General features: G+C 58.4%; 1 protein-coding gene across 1 annotated transcript in view; it reads left to right on the plus strand.

The window, feature by feature from the left end:
- EPHA10 (EPH receptor A10) overlaps positions 1-14,545 on the plus strand; it is a 38,988-nt gene extending 24,443 nt beyond the window's left edge. Inside the window, exons 7-17 of the mRNA XM_047873380.1 lie at positions 494-665; positions 4,251-4,359; positions 7,794-7,855; positions 7,973-8,098; positions 9,162-9,347; positions 9,789-9,850; positions 10,077-10,280; positions 10,581-10,730; positions 10,923-11,116; positions 11,809-11,964; positions 12,126-14,545. Coding sequence (XP_047729336.1) covers positions 494-665; positions 4,251-4,359; positions 7,794-7,855; positions 7,973-8,098; positions 9,162-9,347; positions 9,789-9,850; positions 10,077-10,280; positions 10,581-10,730; positions 10,923-11,116; positions 11,809-11,964; positions 12,126-12,240 — 1,536 coding nt within the window. The 3' untranslated portion in view covers positions 12,241-14,545. The remainder of the gene's footprint in view (positions 1-493; positions 666-4,250; positions 4,360-7,793; positions 7,856-7,972; positions 8,099-9,161; positions 9,348-9,788; positions 9,851-10,076; positions 10,281-10,580; positions 10,731-10,922; positions 11,117-11,808; positions 11,965-12,125) is intronic.
- Positions 14,546-18,074: the final 3,529 nt, after the last annotated feature.

The raw sequence follows: 18,074 nt of genomic DNA on the forward strand, positions 1-18,074 counted from the left end.
CAGGCAAGTCCGTCTACCCCTCCGCCCCTGATTCCTTATCTGTAAATTCAGGCCTTGCAGGACATCGTGAAAACCAGATGACAAAGAGGAGGAAAATCTTTGTGAGCCGGCAAGGGCCGGGCAGGTGTCAGGGTTCAGTTTCTTCTTCTTTCCTCTGTGACATCAGGCCCTGCTCACCCTCTGGACTTCCAGGCCCTGATGTCCATCCCCAAGAAGGAGGATCTAGCGTCTTCTCTAAAGTTTCTCTTACTGTTCTTCGCCACAAGTACCACTGAGCCCGGGTGGGGACTTGCGTGGAGAGAGGGTTTGGAGAAGCTGTGGAAGAAACGGATGGAGCCCTCCCCAGACTGTCGGAGTCAGCTTCTTCCGCCTGGTCCCTGCTCACCCGAGGGCTCTTCTCCCTTCTCCGCCTCCCCACTCCTTTCCCCTGTCATTCTTCAAGGAGTGTGGGTCTGGCCCTGGGTCCAGGCCTCACTTCTTGGTCCTTCCTCAGGGTCAGAGTGAGCAGACTTACTCCACGGTGAAGACAGGGGCACCCGCGGTCACTGTCACCAACCTGAAGCCGGCTACCCGCTACGTCTTTCAGATCCGGGCAGCTTCCCCGGGGCCCTCCTGGGAGACTCAGAGCTTCAATCCCTCCATTGAAGTGCAGACCCCAGGGGAGGGTAAGTGATGAGTGTATGTGGAAAGGGCTCCGGGCAGAGAAAACTCAGGCATGGGGCTGGGGCAGGGGGACAGACTGGGGAGGGGGTGGTCCTCTGTGCAATTAAGGGAGCCCGCAGAACAGCTCAATTACAACCTAAATAGTTACCGAACTTGGAATCCGCTGACTGGGGCCTATTCAGTGACATGAATAAGTTGGGGGTGGGGAGGCCTGGCCTGGGGGAGCCCGTAGGGGAGGGGCTCACGAGCAATTCTAACCCATGTCTCCAGCTGGAGTCTCCCAGCCTCTCAAGACCTCTCACGTCTTGTAGAAACATGCTGTGCCCTCTCCAAGATTCTTGACTATTTTTTTGGGAGGAGTTTCAGTCTCATGGTCACTTCTTGCTCGGATGGCTAAATGCTTTCCCATTCTGCTGCTTTCCCTCTGCCATGATACAGGCTCACACACGGGATGTCATTCCTTTCCCCACCAGGCCCTGGAGCGAGAGGCAGGCTTCTGTGAAGGCTGGGGCCCCAAAGGGGCTGCCCTGCAGCAATAAACAAAACACAACAAGAATTGTACCCATTCAGTGGGGGAATTGTGTGGTACATGACTAATTCCTCCAATAAAGCTGTCATCAAGACAAAACAAGACGAAACAAAACAAAAGCTGTACATCAGACATCAGATCCCCTGATTCTAAAACCGTGCCGGCTTCTCCGTGGTATTGTGCTGCCCACTTCCTCCCTTCACCTCCCTCCCCTGGCTCCTCTTCTCCCCACCCCCCGACCCCCAAACTCCCTTTCATGGTGAGCGATGAGCAGCTTAGCTCTGGCTTTGGTGGTTTTGCCTGCTGCTAACCCCGCCCTCAGGATCTCACCTCTATCTACCCGGAGCAGTTCATGAAAGTATTTTCCCGGACAAAGGCGGTTCCCCCTAAGAGGCATTCTGACACCAGCTGTCAAGATAATAATTCTTTCCAGCCTGCTACACGAGTCTAATCCAAGATAGGAAGAGCTCTGAGCCCAAAGGGAGGTGGAGATAAAATGTAGAGGGAGTCAGGCTTCTGGGAAAAGAGACGGTACTTCTTGCTCGAATGCCTGTCTGTGCCAGACCTCGGCCAGGTGCTGGCGAGAGGAGATTAGAGCTCTGTCTTCAAGGCTAGGGAGCATTTGAATGCCAAGACGCGCAGGGGAGGCATTTCGGGTAGAAGAATCCACCTGAACAAAGGCTCACGGGCTGGGCCGGAGTGGGCGTGGTGGGGGCAGGAGCTGGGGGCTGGCTGGTCGCTGAAAAGGGCTGAGGGTTTCCATTCATTTGGTGCTTCTCAGTGAGTAGACCCTGCTCGGACCCCCAGCCTCCTTTGCTATGGTCCTGGTTCTGCGGGAATGGGTCTCCCAGTCTGCAAAGCACTTCTTCCAGTGAGCTGTGATCCCAGCTCAGGAGCACAATGAGGGACGGGGCTTCAGCACTGTATCAGTTATCCATTGCCGCGTGACAAATTACCCCCAAGCGAGTAGCCGCGAACGGCAGACATTTATTCTCTCGTGGTTTTTGTGGGCCAGGCATCTGGGTGCGGCTTAGCTAGGTGCCACTGGCTCAGGGTCCCTCGTGGCTGCGGTCGTCTCAAGGCCTAATGGGGAGAGAATCTGCCTCCCAACTCAGGTTCTCACTGGCTGTTCGCTGGGGGCAAGTGGTTCTCTGCCTCTTGGGCTTCTCCCTAGGGCTCTGCATAACACAGCACCTAGATTCTTCCTGAGACAGTGACAGAGAGAGAGGGTGCCCGAGACAAGCTGCAGTCTCTTGTCACCTCATCTTGGAGGTGACATCCCATCACTTTGGCTGCATTGTTTGTTAGAAACAAGTCACTATGTCAAACCCATACTCAAGGGGACTAAGTAATACCAGGAGGTAGAGAATCCAGCGGGGACATCTCAGAGGCCACCTTCCACAACTGCCCTGCCTCCATTTCCATGTCCACACGGATACCTCATTCTACATAGTTCTTGGCAACTCCGCCCACCTCTGGCCTGACCAGACCCCAGGCCATGTCCCCACCTCTGGGAACATGGGCTCTAAAATCCCCCCTTTGACCATGGCCTTGTTGGCCCCTAACTCTCCCTCCCTTTTCCGTCCCTTGTCACTTGACTGTGACATCTTCCCGACAGCCCTGGGGCTCCGACCTCATATCCCAGGCTGTCACCCCCCTTCTGGCCCCATGTCACCCCAGGCGCTACAGATCCTCCCTGGGGAAACGCTCCCCAGCTGTGCTGGCCCTCACTGCCCGGACGCTGTGCTGCACTTGTGTTCCTCCTCCCGGAGCCCAGAGCCAGCGCAAGTCCTGTTTCCCACGTCTCATCTCATCTCAGTGGAGTCTTCAGGGCTGCATAGCATCTCCCCCATTCTCGATAGTTTCCCCAAACCTGCACCTCTCTCGCGTACCTCCTGTCCATCCCTGCTCCCGGCCGCAGATACTTCCAGCCCTTCCCTCTCAGGCAGGAACCGTGTCCATTGCTCCCTGGCTCCCTGTCACCCTCAGATGAAGTTCCCACTTCTTGGCCTGGCATCCCAGGCCCTCCGGGCGCCCTCTCCTCCCCCAGTTCCCATTTTCCTCCCGCTGTCCAGCTTCACGTCTTGGCGCTCTCAGCCTTGTGTGGTCTGTATCCCAGCCCCACAGGATGGCTTGCCGTTTTCCAGACCCAGCATGTGCGTCTGAGCACCACCCAGACCTTTTCCGATCTCCCAGGCCCAGAGCAGATGTCACGTCTCTTCTGTGAAGCCTTCCTCGCTGGCTTTTAGGAAGAAACGAGCATGCCTCTGCTCAGCAGTCTGTTTCTGTTGTCATTCTGCAGTTAGGATTTTTGTTTCTGTCTCTCCCACTGGTCTGGACACTCCTCCAGGGCAGGGATTCTGGCTCATTCATCACTGTCTCCCCAGTGCTGGCGCCAGCCTGTCACACATGTTGGATGGATGGATAGATGGAGTTGAGAGCCTGGGGTCCTTTAGGCCACTCTCTTGGGGACATGGTTCAAAGTGGAGGCTTTTGGAATCAGGTTCAGACCTCCGGCTCACCATGTATTAGTCGTGGAACCTTGGGCCTATCACACAACTTTTCTCAATGTCAGTTTCCTCAGCTATAAAATGGAGACACCACCGCCTTACCTGCTTGTTGTGACAATGAAACAGGACCATTTAGTTAAGGCACGTGACACGGTGCCCTGAATGGAGTAAGTGTGTATTAAACGTTAACTCACGTTGTAATTGTCGGTGGATGGTCTGGATGGGGCTGGGGAGCTCAGGTGAGAGGCCGTGCCCCCTGCAGAGCTATGTTAAGTCAGTGCCCTTCGGAAAGGCAGAAGGAGAGGTGCAGCCCTGCCTGTCTGGACCCCTGGTCCTCTCTCTCCGAACTGGACTGCCATGGAGGTGCCCGGCGCTGAGAGAGGAGGAAGCTCCAGGTGCCAGTGTGGTTGGTGGGGCTGCCTTGGTCCCTCTGCTGTGGGAGCCGGGGCCAAGTGCAGAGGTGCTGTGGGGGGTGGGCAGGCGTCTGCACTGGGGCCTCCCCAGGAGCCTGGTCCTCTGCCTGCCTCAGCCTCGCGGTTTACCCCCAGCTGCCTCAGGGTCCAGGGACCACAGCCCTGCGGTCGTCGTCACGGTGGTGACCGTCTCAGCCCTCCTCGTCGTGGGCTCTGTGATGAGCGTGCTGGCCATGTGGAGGAGGTAGGTGGCCGCTCCCAGCCTGGCTGGCCCCTGGTGAGTCGTGTCCCCGTGCGCACTAACATGTGCTCACGGCCCCTGTGTCTGTACCTGCGTTTGCGCACATGCAGATCTGCACACGCAAGCATACTGCTGTGTAGATCCAGGCTTGGCTCGCACGGGCCCCGGCCCCTCCCCCGCTCGCTGCTCCCGTGGCAGCCAGCATTGCAGCTAGCTCAGCCGCTCTGGGATGAAGGGGATTTAGCTCCTTAACTCATTAAATGTCAGAAGGCATCACTGAGGACGGAATCAAACGCCAGCTGCTCCAGTGTGATTAGGGTTCTCCTGAGGCGCTCAGAGGCCCCCCAGCCCCTGCCTGCCGGGGATCCGGAGGCCCTCGAACACAGGCGAAGGGAAGAAAGGCAGAAATTGCGTGTGGGAGGGGGGAGGACAGGGAGGGGAACTCATAAACCAGAAACCCCCCCCCAACACTCAGCAGAAGGAAGCTTGCAGGAGAGTGGGCAGAGAAGGGGGGTGGGAGGAGGGGAAAGGATGTGGAGCTTGAGTTTGGTTCAGAGAAGATTCTAGTCCTTTTGCATGCAGCAGAAACCTCACAGCGTGTATTTGCCCCTTCTTCCCACGGCTACACTGCTGCATGCAGAGGTGCCAGGCTGGGCCTGAGGTCGGCAGACTTGAGGGTTGGAAAGTCTGCGTGTGATGGGCTGGAGCGGGGGTAGCAGAGGAGAGTGATGGCGGGTCAGGGAGCCGCATCCCAGCACATCTCAGCATCCCGGAACTGCCTGGGGGTTGAAGGGACAGCGAGCATTCACCCGGCACTGTGTGGCCTTGAATGAGGCACTGCAAGCGACTGAGGAGGGGAGGGCCTTGACCTGTGGGTCTGGGAACCAGCTCTGCCTGGGCCAGGACAGTCAGGGAGGCAGGACAGGAGTAGTGAGCCCCTTTCCAGTGCTCAGACGCCCATATTGGACCAGTTGGAAAAGCTGGAATGTCCAGGAGCCAAGAGCCTCTTGTCCTAGCTGGGAGCTTAAGGGCTCAGGGAGACGGGAGGAGGAGCAGGGAGAGAGGGGCATAAGGAGCACCCCTCCAGGCAGGGACTGTGCAGGACAGGAGTAGCTGCCCAGGAGCACCTTGGAGACAGATGCACTAGGGTGGGCAGAGTAAGCCACGGTTGGTCTCAAAACCCGCTCAAAATCCAATGGCACTGAAGTGGAGGTGGGGAGAGCCTGCCGGTCTCATGCCGATGGGCGTGGCAACTGTCCGGCGCGTCCAGCCACCTCTGCAGGCTGGTGTCTGATGTCTGCAGTGCTTGCTCTGTGCACGGTCTCCTCGCCTCCGCTTCCTCTCCCCGCTCCATCCTGGCCCATCCCCCTTCTCGCCAGAGGGTGTTGTCCAGTGGAAGCTTCTGGATTTCTCTACGACTCCTCCATCCGCTCAGTCTTGCCCCCTTCCGTTCCACCCACCTCTCCTGGATGATCCCTTCATTCATGGAAGCAGGTTCCCACTCTAGGAGACTTCAGTAGCTATTGGATGACTGGTGGCTTATTGGGACTTATAACGGACAGCCCTTGGCTTATTGGTTCTTGAACTTCCTCATTCCCAAGGACCTTTTCTTCTGTTCCACCTCTACGTCCCTCTCCCAGATGCTGCCATGGACCTGGCTATCGCCCCAGATACGGAGTCCAGCTCTTGCACGTGTGCCCCGCAGGTGCCCTGTCCTTGCAGCTTGCCCCCTCGGCCGCATTGGTTGCACCTGCTCCTTCACTGCATCATTGCCGCCCCCCCAGCTCCTCACCCCCAAGTCTGCACACCTACCTGTCTCTGCACCCGCCCGCCCCCTCCCTTTGCTCTAGAGGAGGTGCCTTCCTCCTGCTCCTTCCCACTGTGATCCGAACCCCACCCCTTCTCGCCATCGCAGGAACCCGTACTATTTCTAGTGCCCCCTCCCCCGCCCCACATAACAGCTGACATTTATTGACTGCTTAGCAAGCTCTGTGCAACAGTGCTGTATCAGGTAGGGTTGTCTTGATCCCGATTTTATTAAAGAGAAATCCCAGCCTCCCTGTCCCGCAGCTACCAAGTGGAGGGGCTGGGAAGCCAGTCTGTGCATGAGGTTCCAGAGCCTGGACTACTGACCACCATCGTGACCATTTTATCCTAAATGGCAGCCTTTCCCCCCTTTCCCATCCGTACAGAAGGGTGATCTTCTCTCTCCAGTCTCCCTAACCGCCCCTCCTTGGAGCCTTCACGCCGTCTCTCTCCTCTGCTCCACTTTCTCTTTCCTTCGTTCCTGTGACAGTGTCACCCCTGATTTCCTTTCTGTTACCCTTTGGCTTCTCTGGTGGTTCTTTTGTGATGTCCTCCACGGCTCCTTTCCTCTCTACCCGATCTCTCAGTGTTGGGGTCCTCAGACTCGTTCACAGTCCCCCTTCCCAGGCTCTGTCGTCTTCCTGGACAATGCCCCCAGCTCCCAAACTTGTATCTCCAGAGCAGACCCCTCCTCCAAACCCCCCACACTCCTTTGTAACTCCTTACTCCTCGCCCCTCCCTGCTTACTGTGTAGGCTCAGCAGACCCTACCGGCTCAGCATGACCCCTTTGCCACCCCGTCCTGGTAAATGGCACCACCATGAACAGGTGGGCAAACCAGAACACCAAGAGTCATTCCTCCCTTCTCTCTCCCCCTTTCTGCCTTCTAGCAGTCTCTGAGCCCTGTGCCCCTGTCACCTAAATGTCACTTGTGTCCTCTTGCTTTTTGTTATCTGTGTCCACACTCACCCTGTAGACTGAGCCACGGCCAACTCCTGTGGGGCCACAGCTGCAGCCAGGATGATATTTCTAAAATACAGATTGAGTCATGACACCTCGGCACCCCAGGGGCTCTCCTCTGGGCCAGCAAGGCCCTGCCTCAGGGGCCCCAAATGCCAGTCTGTGGTGCTTTTGATGGTGATGCCGTACTTTGGTCCCTGACTGCCTCTGCAGGAAGCCACCCTTGATGGTCTAGGGGGTCAGGTCCCTCCGTGGTGTGTTCTCACAACGTTGTGCCCTTCTCCCCTGTTGGTATCTGTGAGCGGGCTTGTGACTGATGCTCAGTGCTTGTTTCCCTGGCTAGACCAAGGCCCCCCTGAGTTCAAGGGCCACCTGAATTGCTCACCGGTAGGCAGACAGGCAGCTTGGGTTCAAAGTCGGGGGTATGGATTTGGGTGCCTCTGGAATCGCAAGAACGTGCATTGTGTCTCAGAGCAAAAATTATTAGGAATAATTAGGATGAGGGGTTAGGTCTGGGGCTAGGGTTATAGGTTGACTGCTTTCAAAGCAGGACAAGCAAGATCTGGGGCACAGATCTTGTGGTTTGGGAGGGATAAGGAGCTGCCACCCTGGGCGCTGTGAGATGGGAAGGGGATGCTGCCCAGCTCAGAGAAGGACTCTGCACCTCCGCAGGCCCTGCCCCTATGGCAAAGGAGGTCAGGATGCCCATGACGAGGAGGAGCTGTACTTCCACTGTGAGTTGTTGCCTGGCCCCCCCTTAGCCCTCTTCCTTGCTGTGCTTGCGTAACTGCTCCCGCCCCGGCCACGGGCCCCCTTCCTCGGGCCCATCTCTGTCTCTCTCTGCATTGCAGTCAAAGTCCCGACACGCCGCACGTTCTTAGACCCCCAGAGCTGTGGGGACCCGCTGCAGGCTGTTCATCTGTTTGCCAAGGAGCTGGATGCAAAAACCGTCACACTGGAGAGAAGCCTTGGAGCAGGCAAGCTGGGCTTCCAGGGACCCTTGTACAGCCCAAGAACCGCCCCCTTCCACTCCATCCCACCTCCATCCTGCAAGCCCTCCTCTGCCCCGAGGCCCTCCCCCATTTCCGGAAGCCCTGCCTTCACCCCAGTCCCCACCTGGCCAGGAGGCCCCAGCTCCACATCAAACGGGACCTCCGCCCACCAGGTTCCAGGGAAGGGGATGGCAGAGGAGTCCGTGACCCTGCCTTCCTACCCTCCCTGTCCCCAAGGTCACTGAGACCTCCCGGCTCTTGCCCTTTTCCAGCCGGCCTCTGCAGACTGCCACTGGCAGAGGTTTAGTCCCGGGCCTTCATGGGGCAGTGGGGAGGGGCCTTTGCAAACTTGGGACCAGACAACCAAACCTCAGTTTTTGCCCTGGCTCTACCTCTGCCCAGTTGTGTGACCAGGGGCGCGTGCCCTTTCTGCTCCAAACCTGTTTCTTGTCTATAAAATGGGTGCAATAGCTGCCTCATGCAGAGCCGAGGTGGGGACTCTGCAGCCCTCAGCACCCCGGCCTGGCTCATAGCAGGTGTTTTGCTCTCTGCTCTTCAGTCTCCTGGCCTCCTTCCTTCCCATCTGCAAACCCTCAGCCCCTGGGCTCAGAGAAGGCAGCCACTTTACCAGGAGCCAGACACTGTCCCCGACACTGTTGCCAGACCCACTGGATAGAAGCCAGAAAGGGGTAGTGTGGCAGAGGAGATGTCATCGTCACCCTTCCTGGGTCACCCTGGGCTTTAATAGCCTTTGATACGCTTGCATGTGCAGTATCCTCTCTGTGAGTCTTTGAAATCTCCTGCTGAGGCGGGCCGGGAGGAACCCCCATTTCACAGGGAAGAAAATCGAGGCCCAGAGAGGAAAGAGAGGAAGCCCACGTCACATTGCTGGTACTCGGTTTACATGATTTGAACTCGGGAGCTCTGAGTCCCAGGTCAAGAAGAGCCTGTGATCCAAAAGTTGCTCTCGCCTCAGCTCACCCTGCCTGGGTTGGCCGGGGGGGCGGGTGACCTCCGGGGAACCGTCTGAGGTGCTGTTTCCTCACAGGGCGGTTCGGGGAGCTGTCCTTCGGCTGTCTGCAGCTCCCTGGCCGCCAGGAGCTCCCCGTGGCCGTGCACACGCTGAGGGACGGCTGCTCCGACTCTCAGAGGCTCAGCTTCCTGGCCGAGGCCCTCACCCTGGGCCAGTTCGACCATGGCCACGTCGTGCGGCTGGAGGGTGTCGTCACCCGAGGTAAGGCCCTGTGCTCCGCAAGTATGGGGGTGGACACGGGGTGGAGGTGGGGTGCCCTTCCTTCAGCCATGGAAGGCCTAGGCCCTTCCTAGGCCGCCCAGGATGGAGAGAAGGCCTCAGCTTGCTTTCACTGACTCAGGGGGGCCCTTCCGACCCTGAAAGGCCTTTCTGACCTGCAGTGACTCTGTGGGGTGGATCGCCTGGACCTTGGGTGATCTTTCTTAGCAAACTTACTGCAGCTCCTGACCGTGGTCCTCCTACGGAGGTCTCCCCTTCTGGTCTTTGGCATAGAGGATCCTGGGCCCCGCAGGAGGGTGGCACGACTGGGGAAACTTGTTTCTGGCCGTCTTGGCCCCGGGCTGGGGCCCAGGTGGGGGAGCACGTGTGCAGGCAGAGGGGAGCAGGCAGCTCAGTGGGTGTGTTCCCCTTCCCTGGGCACAGGAAGCACCTTGATGATCGTCACCGAGTACATGAGCCATGGGGCCCTCGACGGCTTCCTGAGGGTGAGTGGCCTGGGTCGCTGGGGTGGGGGAGGGTACTGATAGCCAAGTTATTCTTCGTCCCTCACTTTTCTCTTTGGTGGGACTTGCACTTGGCATCATTCCCTAAAAAGGTGCCCACTGGCCAGGCTGGCCTGGTGGGTCACAGGGCAAACCCAGAGAGGGCCAGGTGACTTCCCTGAGGTCACACAGCACCTGGGAACTGAGTGTGTAGCACTTCCTCCCACAGCGGCATGAAGGCCAGCTGGTGGCCGGGCAGCTGATGGGGCTGCTGCCCGGGCTGGCGTCAGCCATGAAGTACCTGTCGGAAATGGGCTACGTTCACCGGGGCCTGGCGGCCCGCCGTGTGCTGGTCAGCAGTGGCCTTATCTGCAAGATCTCTGGCTTTGGGCGGGGGCCCCGGGACCGAGCGGAGGCCGTCTACACCACCATGGTGAGGATTCCCGTCTCCCAGACAGACCTGCCCATCAGACTGCACCAGAGTCCCCCTCACCCACTTCTCCCCTCTTCCTGGCTGTGTCAGGGCCGCTGCCTGCAATCCCGTCCCTGCCCCCAGTTGGTCCCGAGTAAAGGCCAGCGTGGGCCTCATTTTCTGGTCAGCTTATGTGCCTTCCCCAGACGTGCAGCTGAGAGGATGGCAGGCGGGGCTGGATCTGGGGCTGTGTGGGGCGGGGAGCCCCGGGTGTACTTGGGCCGGTCCCTTCCTGCCCCTGACGTGCTTGTCCGTCCACAGAGCGGCCGGAGCCCGGCGCTGTGGGCCGCCCCTGAGACGCTTCAGTTTGGACACTTCAGCTCTGCCAGTGATGTGTGGAGCTTTGGTGTCGTCATGTGGGAGGTGATGGCCTTTGGGGAGCGGCCCTACTGGGACATGTCTGGCCAAGACGTGAGTGACCTCAGGCCCCAACTTCCTGACCCCTGCCCAGTGACCCTTGACCTCCTAGCCTGAGACCCCACTTCACTGTCTGCTTGCTTCCGGTCTTGCCTGGCCACTGCCTGAGTCTTCCTCGGGATGGGACGTGCGCATGCGTTGGAGGGACTTAAAACTTCCTGTCTGCCCCTCACCTCCGTGGCCCAGGTGATCAAGGCAGTGGAGGATGGCTTCCGGCTGCCCCCCCCCAGGAACTGCCCCTCCCCCCTCCATCGACTGATGCTTGACTGCTGGCAGAAGGACCCAGGCGAGCGACCCAGGTTCTCCCAGATCCACAGCATCCTGAGCAAGATGGCGCAGGACCCAGAACCCCCAAAGTGTGCCGCGACCACTTCTCCCAGGTACAGCCGATGCCTCGTTTGTCACAGGCACATTCCCGCCTATCCCCAACCACGCCAGATCCGGCCGGCCGACCTCTCACTCTCCGTGAGTGGCCTCCCCACATGGCGCATATCCACCTGCCCCACCTGTCCTGCTCCCCCCCCACCCCACCCCGTCCTCCCCCACCTGTCCAGCTACGCCTGCTCACCCAGTTGCCCCAGATAGAGCTAATACTCTGCCTGCCTCAGACTCATGTACATTTTCATCCATCTCAGTCACTCTGCTTGTCCTGGGTTTTGCCTCACACATCCCAGTACCGTGGTCACTGACTGGGTGAATGTGTGTGGAAATAGTTCTAACAAGCTTGTAGTTCCAATACATAGAATAAGTGAAACGAGTATTAGTTGCCCCAGATATAATATAGGTCACCTCCCAGACTGTCCGAGGTGTGTCCTGTCCCCCAGACTGTTCCAGATCCTCCCAGTACCTTTGGCTGGCTCAGGTGCAATCCACTGTCTACCTACCTGACTGGTATCTTGAAACCCTCACCTGCTCTGGGGGTGCCTCATGCTCCACGCAGCCACGTCCACCCTGGGGCTGGGTCGCCTTCCCCATCTCCTGTCCTCTCTCAGGTGGCCTCTCCTCAGGAGAGTGACCAGGTCTGGGCACCAGATCCCTGCTGTCAACTGACCACAGCCCCTCTGCTCCCCAGGCCTCCCACCCCCCTGGCAGACCGTGCCTTCTCCACCTTTCCCTCCTTTGGCTCCGTGGGCGCATGGCTGGAGGCCCTGGACCTGGGCCGCTACAAGGACAGCTTTGCTGCAGGTGGCTTTGGGAGCCTGGAGGCCGTGGCTGCCATGGGCGCCCAGTGAGTCCGAGGAACCCCAGGGGCCCTGCCCCTATCTACCCGGTACCCCCCCCCCCCTCACCCCCTGCCTGTCCTAATTCCAGACCCTTCCCCTGTCCACACAGAGGGAGGGAGAGTGGAAGAGGGCCGAGCCTGCTGGGTCTGACCAGCCCTTCTTTCAGGGACCTGGTGAGCCTGGGCATCTCTTCGGCCGAACACCGGGAGGCCCTCCTCAGCGGGATCAGTGCGCTGCGGGCGCGAGTGCTCCAGATGCAAGGCCAGGGGGTGCAGGTGTGAGCGGCCCCAGCCCTGCCAAGGACCCTGGCCAGCTGCGCTCCACGGGTGTGGAAGTGAGCATGCTCTCCCTGCACTCGGGCCCAGAGCTTGTTCGGGACCGCGGTCCCCCCATTCCTCCGCCTACCCTTCCCATTTCCCCAGTCTGGACACCTTGGCTGCTGACTCCGTCCCCCGGGGCCAAAGGGTTTAAATCCCTGGGGAGAACCCCTGAGATTTGGTCCCAGAGACCAAGGTGGTCAGGGCGGGGAGGGGAAATGTAGCTTTAAATCCCCTGGTTCATGTTTTTCTGTCTTCCACACCCACTGGGGCCTGGGGCCTACCCCAGTGGGTACCCCTTTGCCCCACAGACCCATTGGCCGGTTGGCGGCACGGGTCCCTAGTGGGCTTCCGTGAGACCTGGCGAGGACCCCCAACTGCCCGGCAGCCCATCCTGAAGGGCCTGCGCTTGGGCTCGGCCCTGTCTGCACACTGGTCCTGAGGCTCAGGCAGCGGGGGTGGTGCTGAACTCAGGGGCTGGACCCCAAGGGCCCTAGACTCAGGAGCTGATTTCTGCTTCCCCTGCCCTTGGGCTGACAGTTCAGGGTGAGGGTGAGGGTCCTGACTAGGCCATCAAGGTCCTGGTGCTCCCCTGAGGCCCATCGTGGCCTCCCCTTTGCATTCCTTTTATGCATTCACTGGTCGGACATCTGCAGAGAGCATGAGGGGAGACATCTTCTCTTCAGAGGACCCGTGAACTTTGCTTTCCAGCCTCAGAGGTGGACTTTCTCTCTCTGACAGGCTCTGAGCCGCACTGTGCAGATAGGAAAAACCGAGGCCTGTTGAGGAGTCAGGGCCAGGGCTGGAGTTAGAACCCATGCCCCCAGCTCCCAGTCTAGGGATGAAGTTGGCTCTGGAGAGAGGGTCCTTGGTCCTATTTTGTGACACCAACACTCTCCCCCCAAGGTAGCCCAGGGGTGCTCTGAGGTGACCCCTTCTTGCAAATTCTGTCTCCTGGCCACCATTCAGCCTCCCGTGGGAGAGCGCCTTCTCCCTCTGGCAGGAGTGGCCACACTGAGCTAACTCCTGAGTTCCTTATCCAGAAGGGCTTGCCAGAGGCAGTGGTGATCGTGAGGCCGGGGCTTTCACAGGATGGCAGGAAGGCAGCTGGATCTGGACAGGGTCCCAGGGGCTGAGTTTGTCCAGGACATGCCTGGCATATGCCTACTCCGGGTTTGGCTGTATGTGGGGTGAGATGGGTGGGAAGGAGGAGGGTGTGAATGAGACACAGAGCTGGTCTTGGCCCTTGGAGGGCTCAGTTTAAGTGGGGAGATGAGCTCTGGCATCGAGAAGTACTACAGGTGCACCTTCCAAAAATACCCCCACGGGAGACCTTGGGGTCTGTGGGCCGTTGGGCCAGAGGGCAGATGGACACTCATGATTTGTGTACACGGAGGTATGTCTGGAAGGGCCTCTTGGCTGAGAGCAGATGCATAAGGCCTGGAAGGTGGGTGTGGGGGCTGTCTTTCCTTAGCGTGGGTGGAGTTTTGCACAGGCCAAGGCGGAGGGCCTAGGACAAGAGGCATCCAAGCAGAGGGGCCAGCATGAGGAGGAGGCTGGAGGCTGGAAGATGCAGCGCATTTTTGGGGAGTGCCCATGGTGGGGGACGGTGCCTCACAGCAGTGCCTTTGGCCTCACCCTGCCAGAAGCTGCTCGTCTCTCCTTGGAGCCCCTCCCTCCGCTCCTGACCTCCTAAGCACTGCCCCAGTCAGTGACTTTGAGGGTATAGCGGTGGTGGGGTGGCGGGCGGGGGGGTGGGGAGCTTGAGATCCTGCTTCTACCTTTGACGGGGCTGGAGGGTCTGGCCCCTTGCCAGGTGCCCTCCAGGCTCGCCCCTCCCCCCACCCAAGCTTGGAAAGGACCAGTGTCCCTTCTTGGGTGGAGGGTGCCTCATCCGCATCTCTAGCTACATCAATCATGCTCTGAAGGTCCCAGGCCCCTCCCCATCCCCTAGCTGTTCTGTAAAGGGCCCTCTGGCTGTGGTGACAGGACTTCGGTGTCCAGGGTAGACCTCCCCTCCACCGAGGAGCGAGGTCCCGTAATCCTGAGGGCTCCCAGGCCTCTGCCCTGTGCAGATGCAGGCCGATGGCTCTCTGGGAGCCCTTACAGATCTATTTTTGTATGGAATTTATTCACTGGACAGAGGGAAGTGGCCTGCAACCCTCCGGCTCCCCCATCTGAGCCCATCCAGGGAGGGCAGGGGCTGGCTGGGGATGCAGTTCCTTTGACTAATTCTGGAGATGTTTTTATATTTCCTGGGTTCTATATGCAGGACAAAATAATAAAAACTTGTCTGTGATAATGGTACCTCTTTCAGTGACAGTTGCTTAACTGTTAAGAGCTTATGTGGGGAGGGTTTCCACCCTCCCCCAACTCCCCGTGGGGTGTCTCCAGTGTGTGTCTGAGGTCTGTGAGATTAATTGAATGACTCCTGCCATGGAAGGCTTCCCAGTCTAGAGAGGGCAGCCTGGTCTCAGAAGTAGCAAACCAAAGAAGGCTTCCATCCCCCTTCCCCCCCCCCCCCCCCACCAGGCAACACTCAGGTGATGGTGCCATTTTCTGAGCTAGACAGTCACGGGGAGGGGAGCAGGTCGGGTAAGGTGTGTGCAAGGAAGGCGGGAAACGACACACTAGATTTTAGATGTGTTTGAGGTCTTGCGGGAGGTGCGGGTGGAGATGCCCCTCCTGGAGATCGTGGGTGCTGGGTCTGGAACTTGGCACAGACGCGGGCTACAGACGGAGCTTTGAGGGCCGGAGTGGGGCGAAGTTGACACCTCCGTGAGGAGGCTCCTTGAGGAGCACTGGGAGGAGAGGGAGCTCTGGAGCAAGTGTGACACTGCCCAAGTCTGGTGAGGAAGAGCAGGAGACAGAGCCTGAGGGGAGAAATGGGGAGAAGCCAGGAAGGAGTCAGCCATCGAGGCGAAGGAGCAGTGAGTGTGGGTGTGAAATACGGAGAAGTCTCGCGAGCAGAAGGTGGGGGAGTGGCTGGGGTGGGGGGATGTTCCCCGGGGGCTGCGTAACCTACCCCAAGAGGGGGCTTGCAGGACAGAGCTCCTCGCCCACAGTTCTGGCGTCTAGAAGTCCGAGGTCAAGGTGTCGGCAGGCTTGGTTGGCTCTTCCCGAGGACTTAGGGAAGGATCTGTTCCAGGCCTCTCTGCTTGACTGGCAGACGGCCGGCTTCTCCCCGTGTCATCACATCGCCTTCCACGTCCAGATTTTCCCCCTTTCAGAAGTACTGGGCTGGCCCACTGAAATGACCCCATTTTAAGTTGATGACCTCTGGAAAGGCCCTGTCTCCGAATAGTCACTTTCTCAGGTACCAGGGGTTAGGACTTCCACATGTGAATTTTGAGGGGACATAATTCAACCCTTACTTGAGGATCGAGGAGTGGGGTTTGGGAATCTCCTGCGGTGTGCTGCAAAGGGAGGAGAGTGGGATAAGAGAGTGATTAGGGCGGAGTGGGGATGCAGGCTGAGTGCTGGAGTGCCCCTTGAGCGCGTGCGTGCACGTGCGCACACACACATACACACACACACACGTGAGCCCCTGCCCTTTCCGGTTTGCTAGTGCTTCTGCACTCTCTGGGCCAGGATGTCCATGGTCCCAGCATGGAGAAGGTGTCTTCTTTATTTGCTTCGTCAGGCCACGGGAAGTCCTCAGGGCCGGGGCTGGGGTGGCAGGGATGGCAATACGTGACACCCCTTTCCTCCCTTCCTGTGCTCAAAACCAGTTGAGCACTAGTCACTGGGACAGACGGACAGCAAGATACCAGCTTCTTGATAAGGCTGACTGGAGACTGTTGCTCACCATGTTCCTTTGAATCAAAGATGCCATTGAGTGTGAGATGTACCACTAAGCAACATCACAGCCAATTCAACTGTATCATGCCATCTGCTTGGAAGATGCATCCCAACTTCAGAGATGTTAAAATGTGTAAAATGTACGTCTTCGATAAATGAGTGGTGGTGTATCGGGGCCAAGGGCCTTTCCCTGAATTAGACCTTCCTAGTCCCGGGCTGAGCCAGGCAGCCACAAGCCTCCTCTGCACGGGCACCTTTGCCCGACCCAACTTCCTGCAGGACGGGGAGCAGACCAGCGTGCCCCCGGCTCGTGAGCACGCAGACTTGCGGGACAAGCCAGGTGGCACCGATTCAAGCCGGTTATCCCACTGGGTAAGTCACTTCTCCCCGAGGGGGAGGAGTTCGTGGGTAGGGTGGGGACGGCGGGAGTGCTGCTCTGCTGGCGGTCCGCCTCAGTAAGAGGCGTGGAGACAAGGAGTGGAGGACCCCACCAACACTGAGCACAGCGCCTGGCGCACAGCAAGTGCCCGCAAAATGTCATTCTTAGGAAGGTGTAAGGCAATGGGTAGATGTATAGTATATGGGCAGTAAGGAGCATCTCTGGGCAGCAAGGCTGCTGCTGTGGCTTCACAAGCTGTTTGGTCATTCAGCGAACCCAGCACCTACCCTGTCGCAGACATGAGGATGTGAAGACCTCGCTGCCTAATGGAGGGGTGGGGGGAGGTTGGGGGTCGGTTAAGTAAAAAGCACGAAAGACACAGCATTAGGGATAAATCCTAGGTGTTGTGGGAGTCTAGGGACCTTCCACCTGACCCAGTCCCCAGGGAGGTGCAGGAGGGCCCAGGGGAAACCATGTAGCATGTTCATCCACATTAACCTAGTATTAACCGTGTTAACCACGACTGGGTTAGCGGATCCCATTGCCCCCTTCCCACCGCTCAGGACGCAAGTACAACTCCTTACTGTATGACGCCCTCTCTGCAAATCTCTTGGTACCCTTACCATCTAGCCCTCCAGCATCTGCCAGTATCTAGGCAAAACCTTGCTAGTCTCCTCAGGGTGCCTCCCGGGCCCATTTTAGTAGCTGGGCCCCCTGGGGTCTTGGGCAGCAGAGAAGAGCCAGAAACTTTCAGTTCACGGATGACCTCGATGCTGACCTGCATCTTGTGGGCAGATGATGGGTATCTCGAGCCTCGCTCCAAGGAATATGTTTTGACTGAGACTGCTTGTGGAAGTTGAGAAAAACCAGAAACCCAAAATTTGTTTCCCCGTTGCAGACACCTTACATCACACCCCTTCCCAGATAGACTGCATCTGGCCCCATCCGCTCCCTTCCCCACCACACTCGTCCTTGACAGTGAGCCGGGGCATGGTGAGGACGGTTGACATGTGACCCTTTGAGGGGGTGTATCCTCGGTGTGTCCTGTTTCCACCCCGATGGCTCTCAGCATATCTTGGCATGCGGCGTGTGATTGTGGGCACTGAAAATTTGCAGATGGGGAGCTGGGGTCTTCCTGGCACCCCGGTGCCAAGGATAGGTTACGTCCTCCACCGTGTGCATCATCTGTCAGAAAATGCTAGATGATGGCAAAGTGTAGAGGCAGGCAGTGCAGGTGACAGCTCTCAAGGAGCAGGCAAGGGGCTAAGGGACTTGTTCAGTAGGTGAGGCAATGCACGTGGGGGAGAGAGAAGGCCGGGGAATGCCTCATCTTGTAAAGGGAGGAGGCACCTTTTTGCCAAATTGGATTCCAGGCTCCCATTAAGTGGAGAGCCCGATGTGGGCCCCAGTTCTAATGAAGTCTCTCCCGGCACCTCCCATTTCTGAAGCCTCATGAATGATCTACCGTTAAAACCTTCAGCACATGTGTCATCCTGAACTTGAGGTGTGGGTCAATAACTGTCAATGTGCAAAATTAGAAAGGAAAACACTCAGCGGAGCTCGTACACGTGTAGGTGCTAAGACGTACCTTTGTTCTCCATTGCAGGCAAACCCATTA

Source organism: Prionailurus viverrinus, chromosome C1 (genome assembly GCF_022837055.1).
Source record: "Prionailurus viverrinus isolate Anna chromosome C1, UM_Priviv_1.0, whole genome shotgun sequence".
NCBI lineage: Eukaryota > Metazoa > Chordata > Mammalia > Carnivora > Felidae > Prionailurus > Prionailurus viverrinus.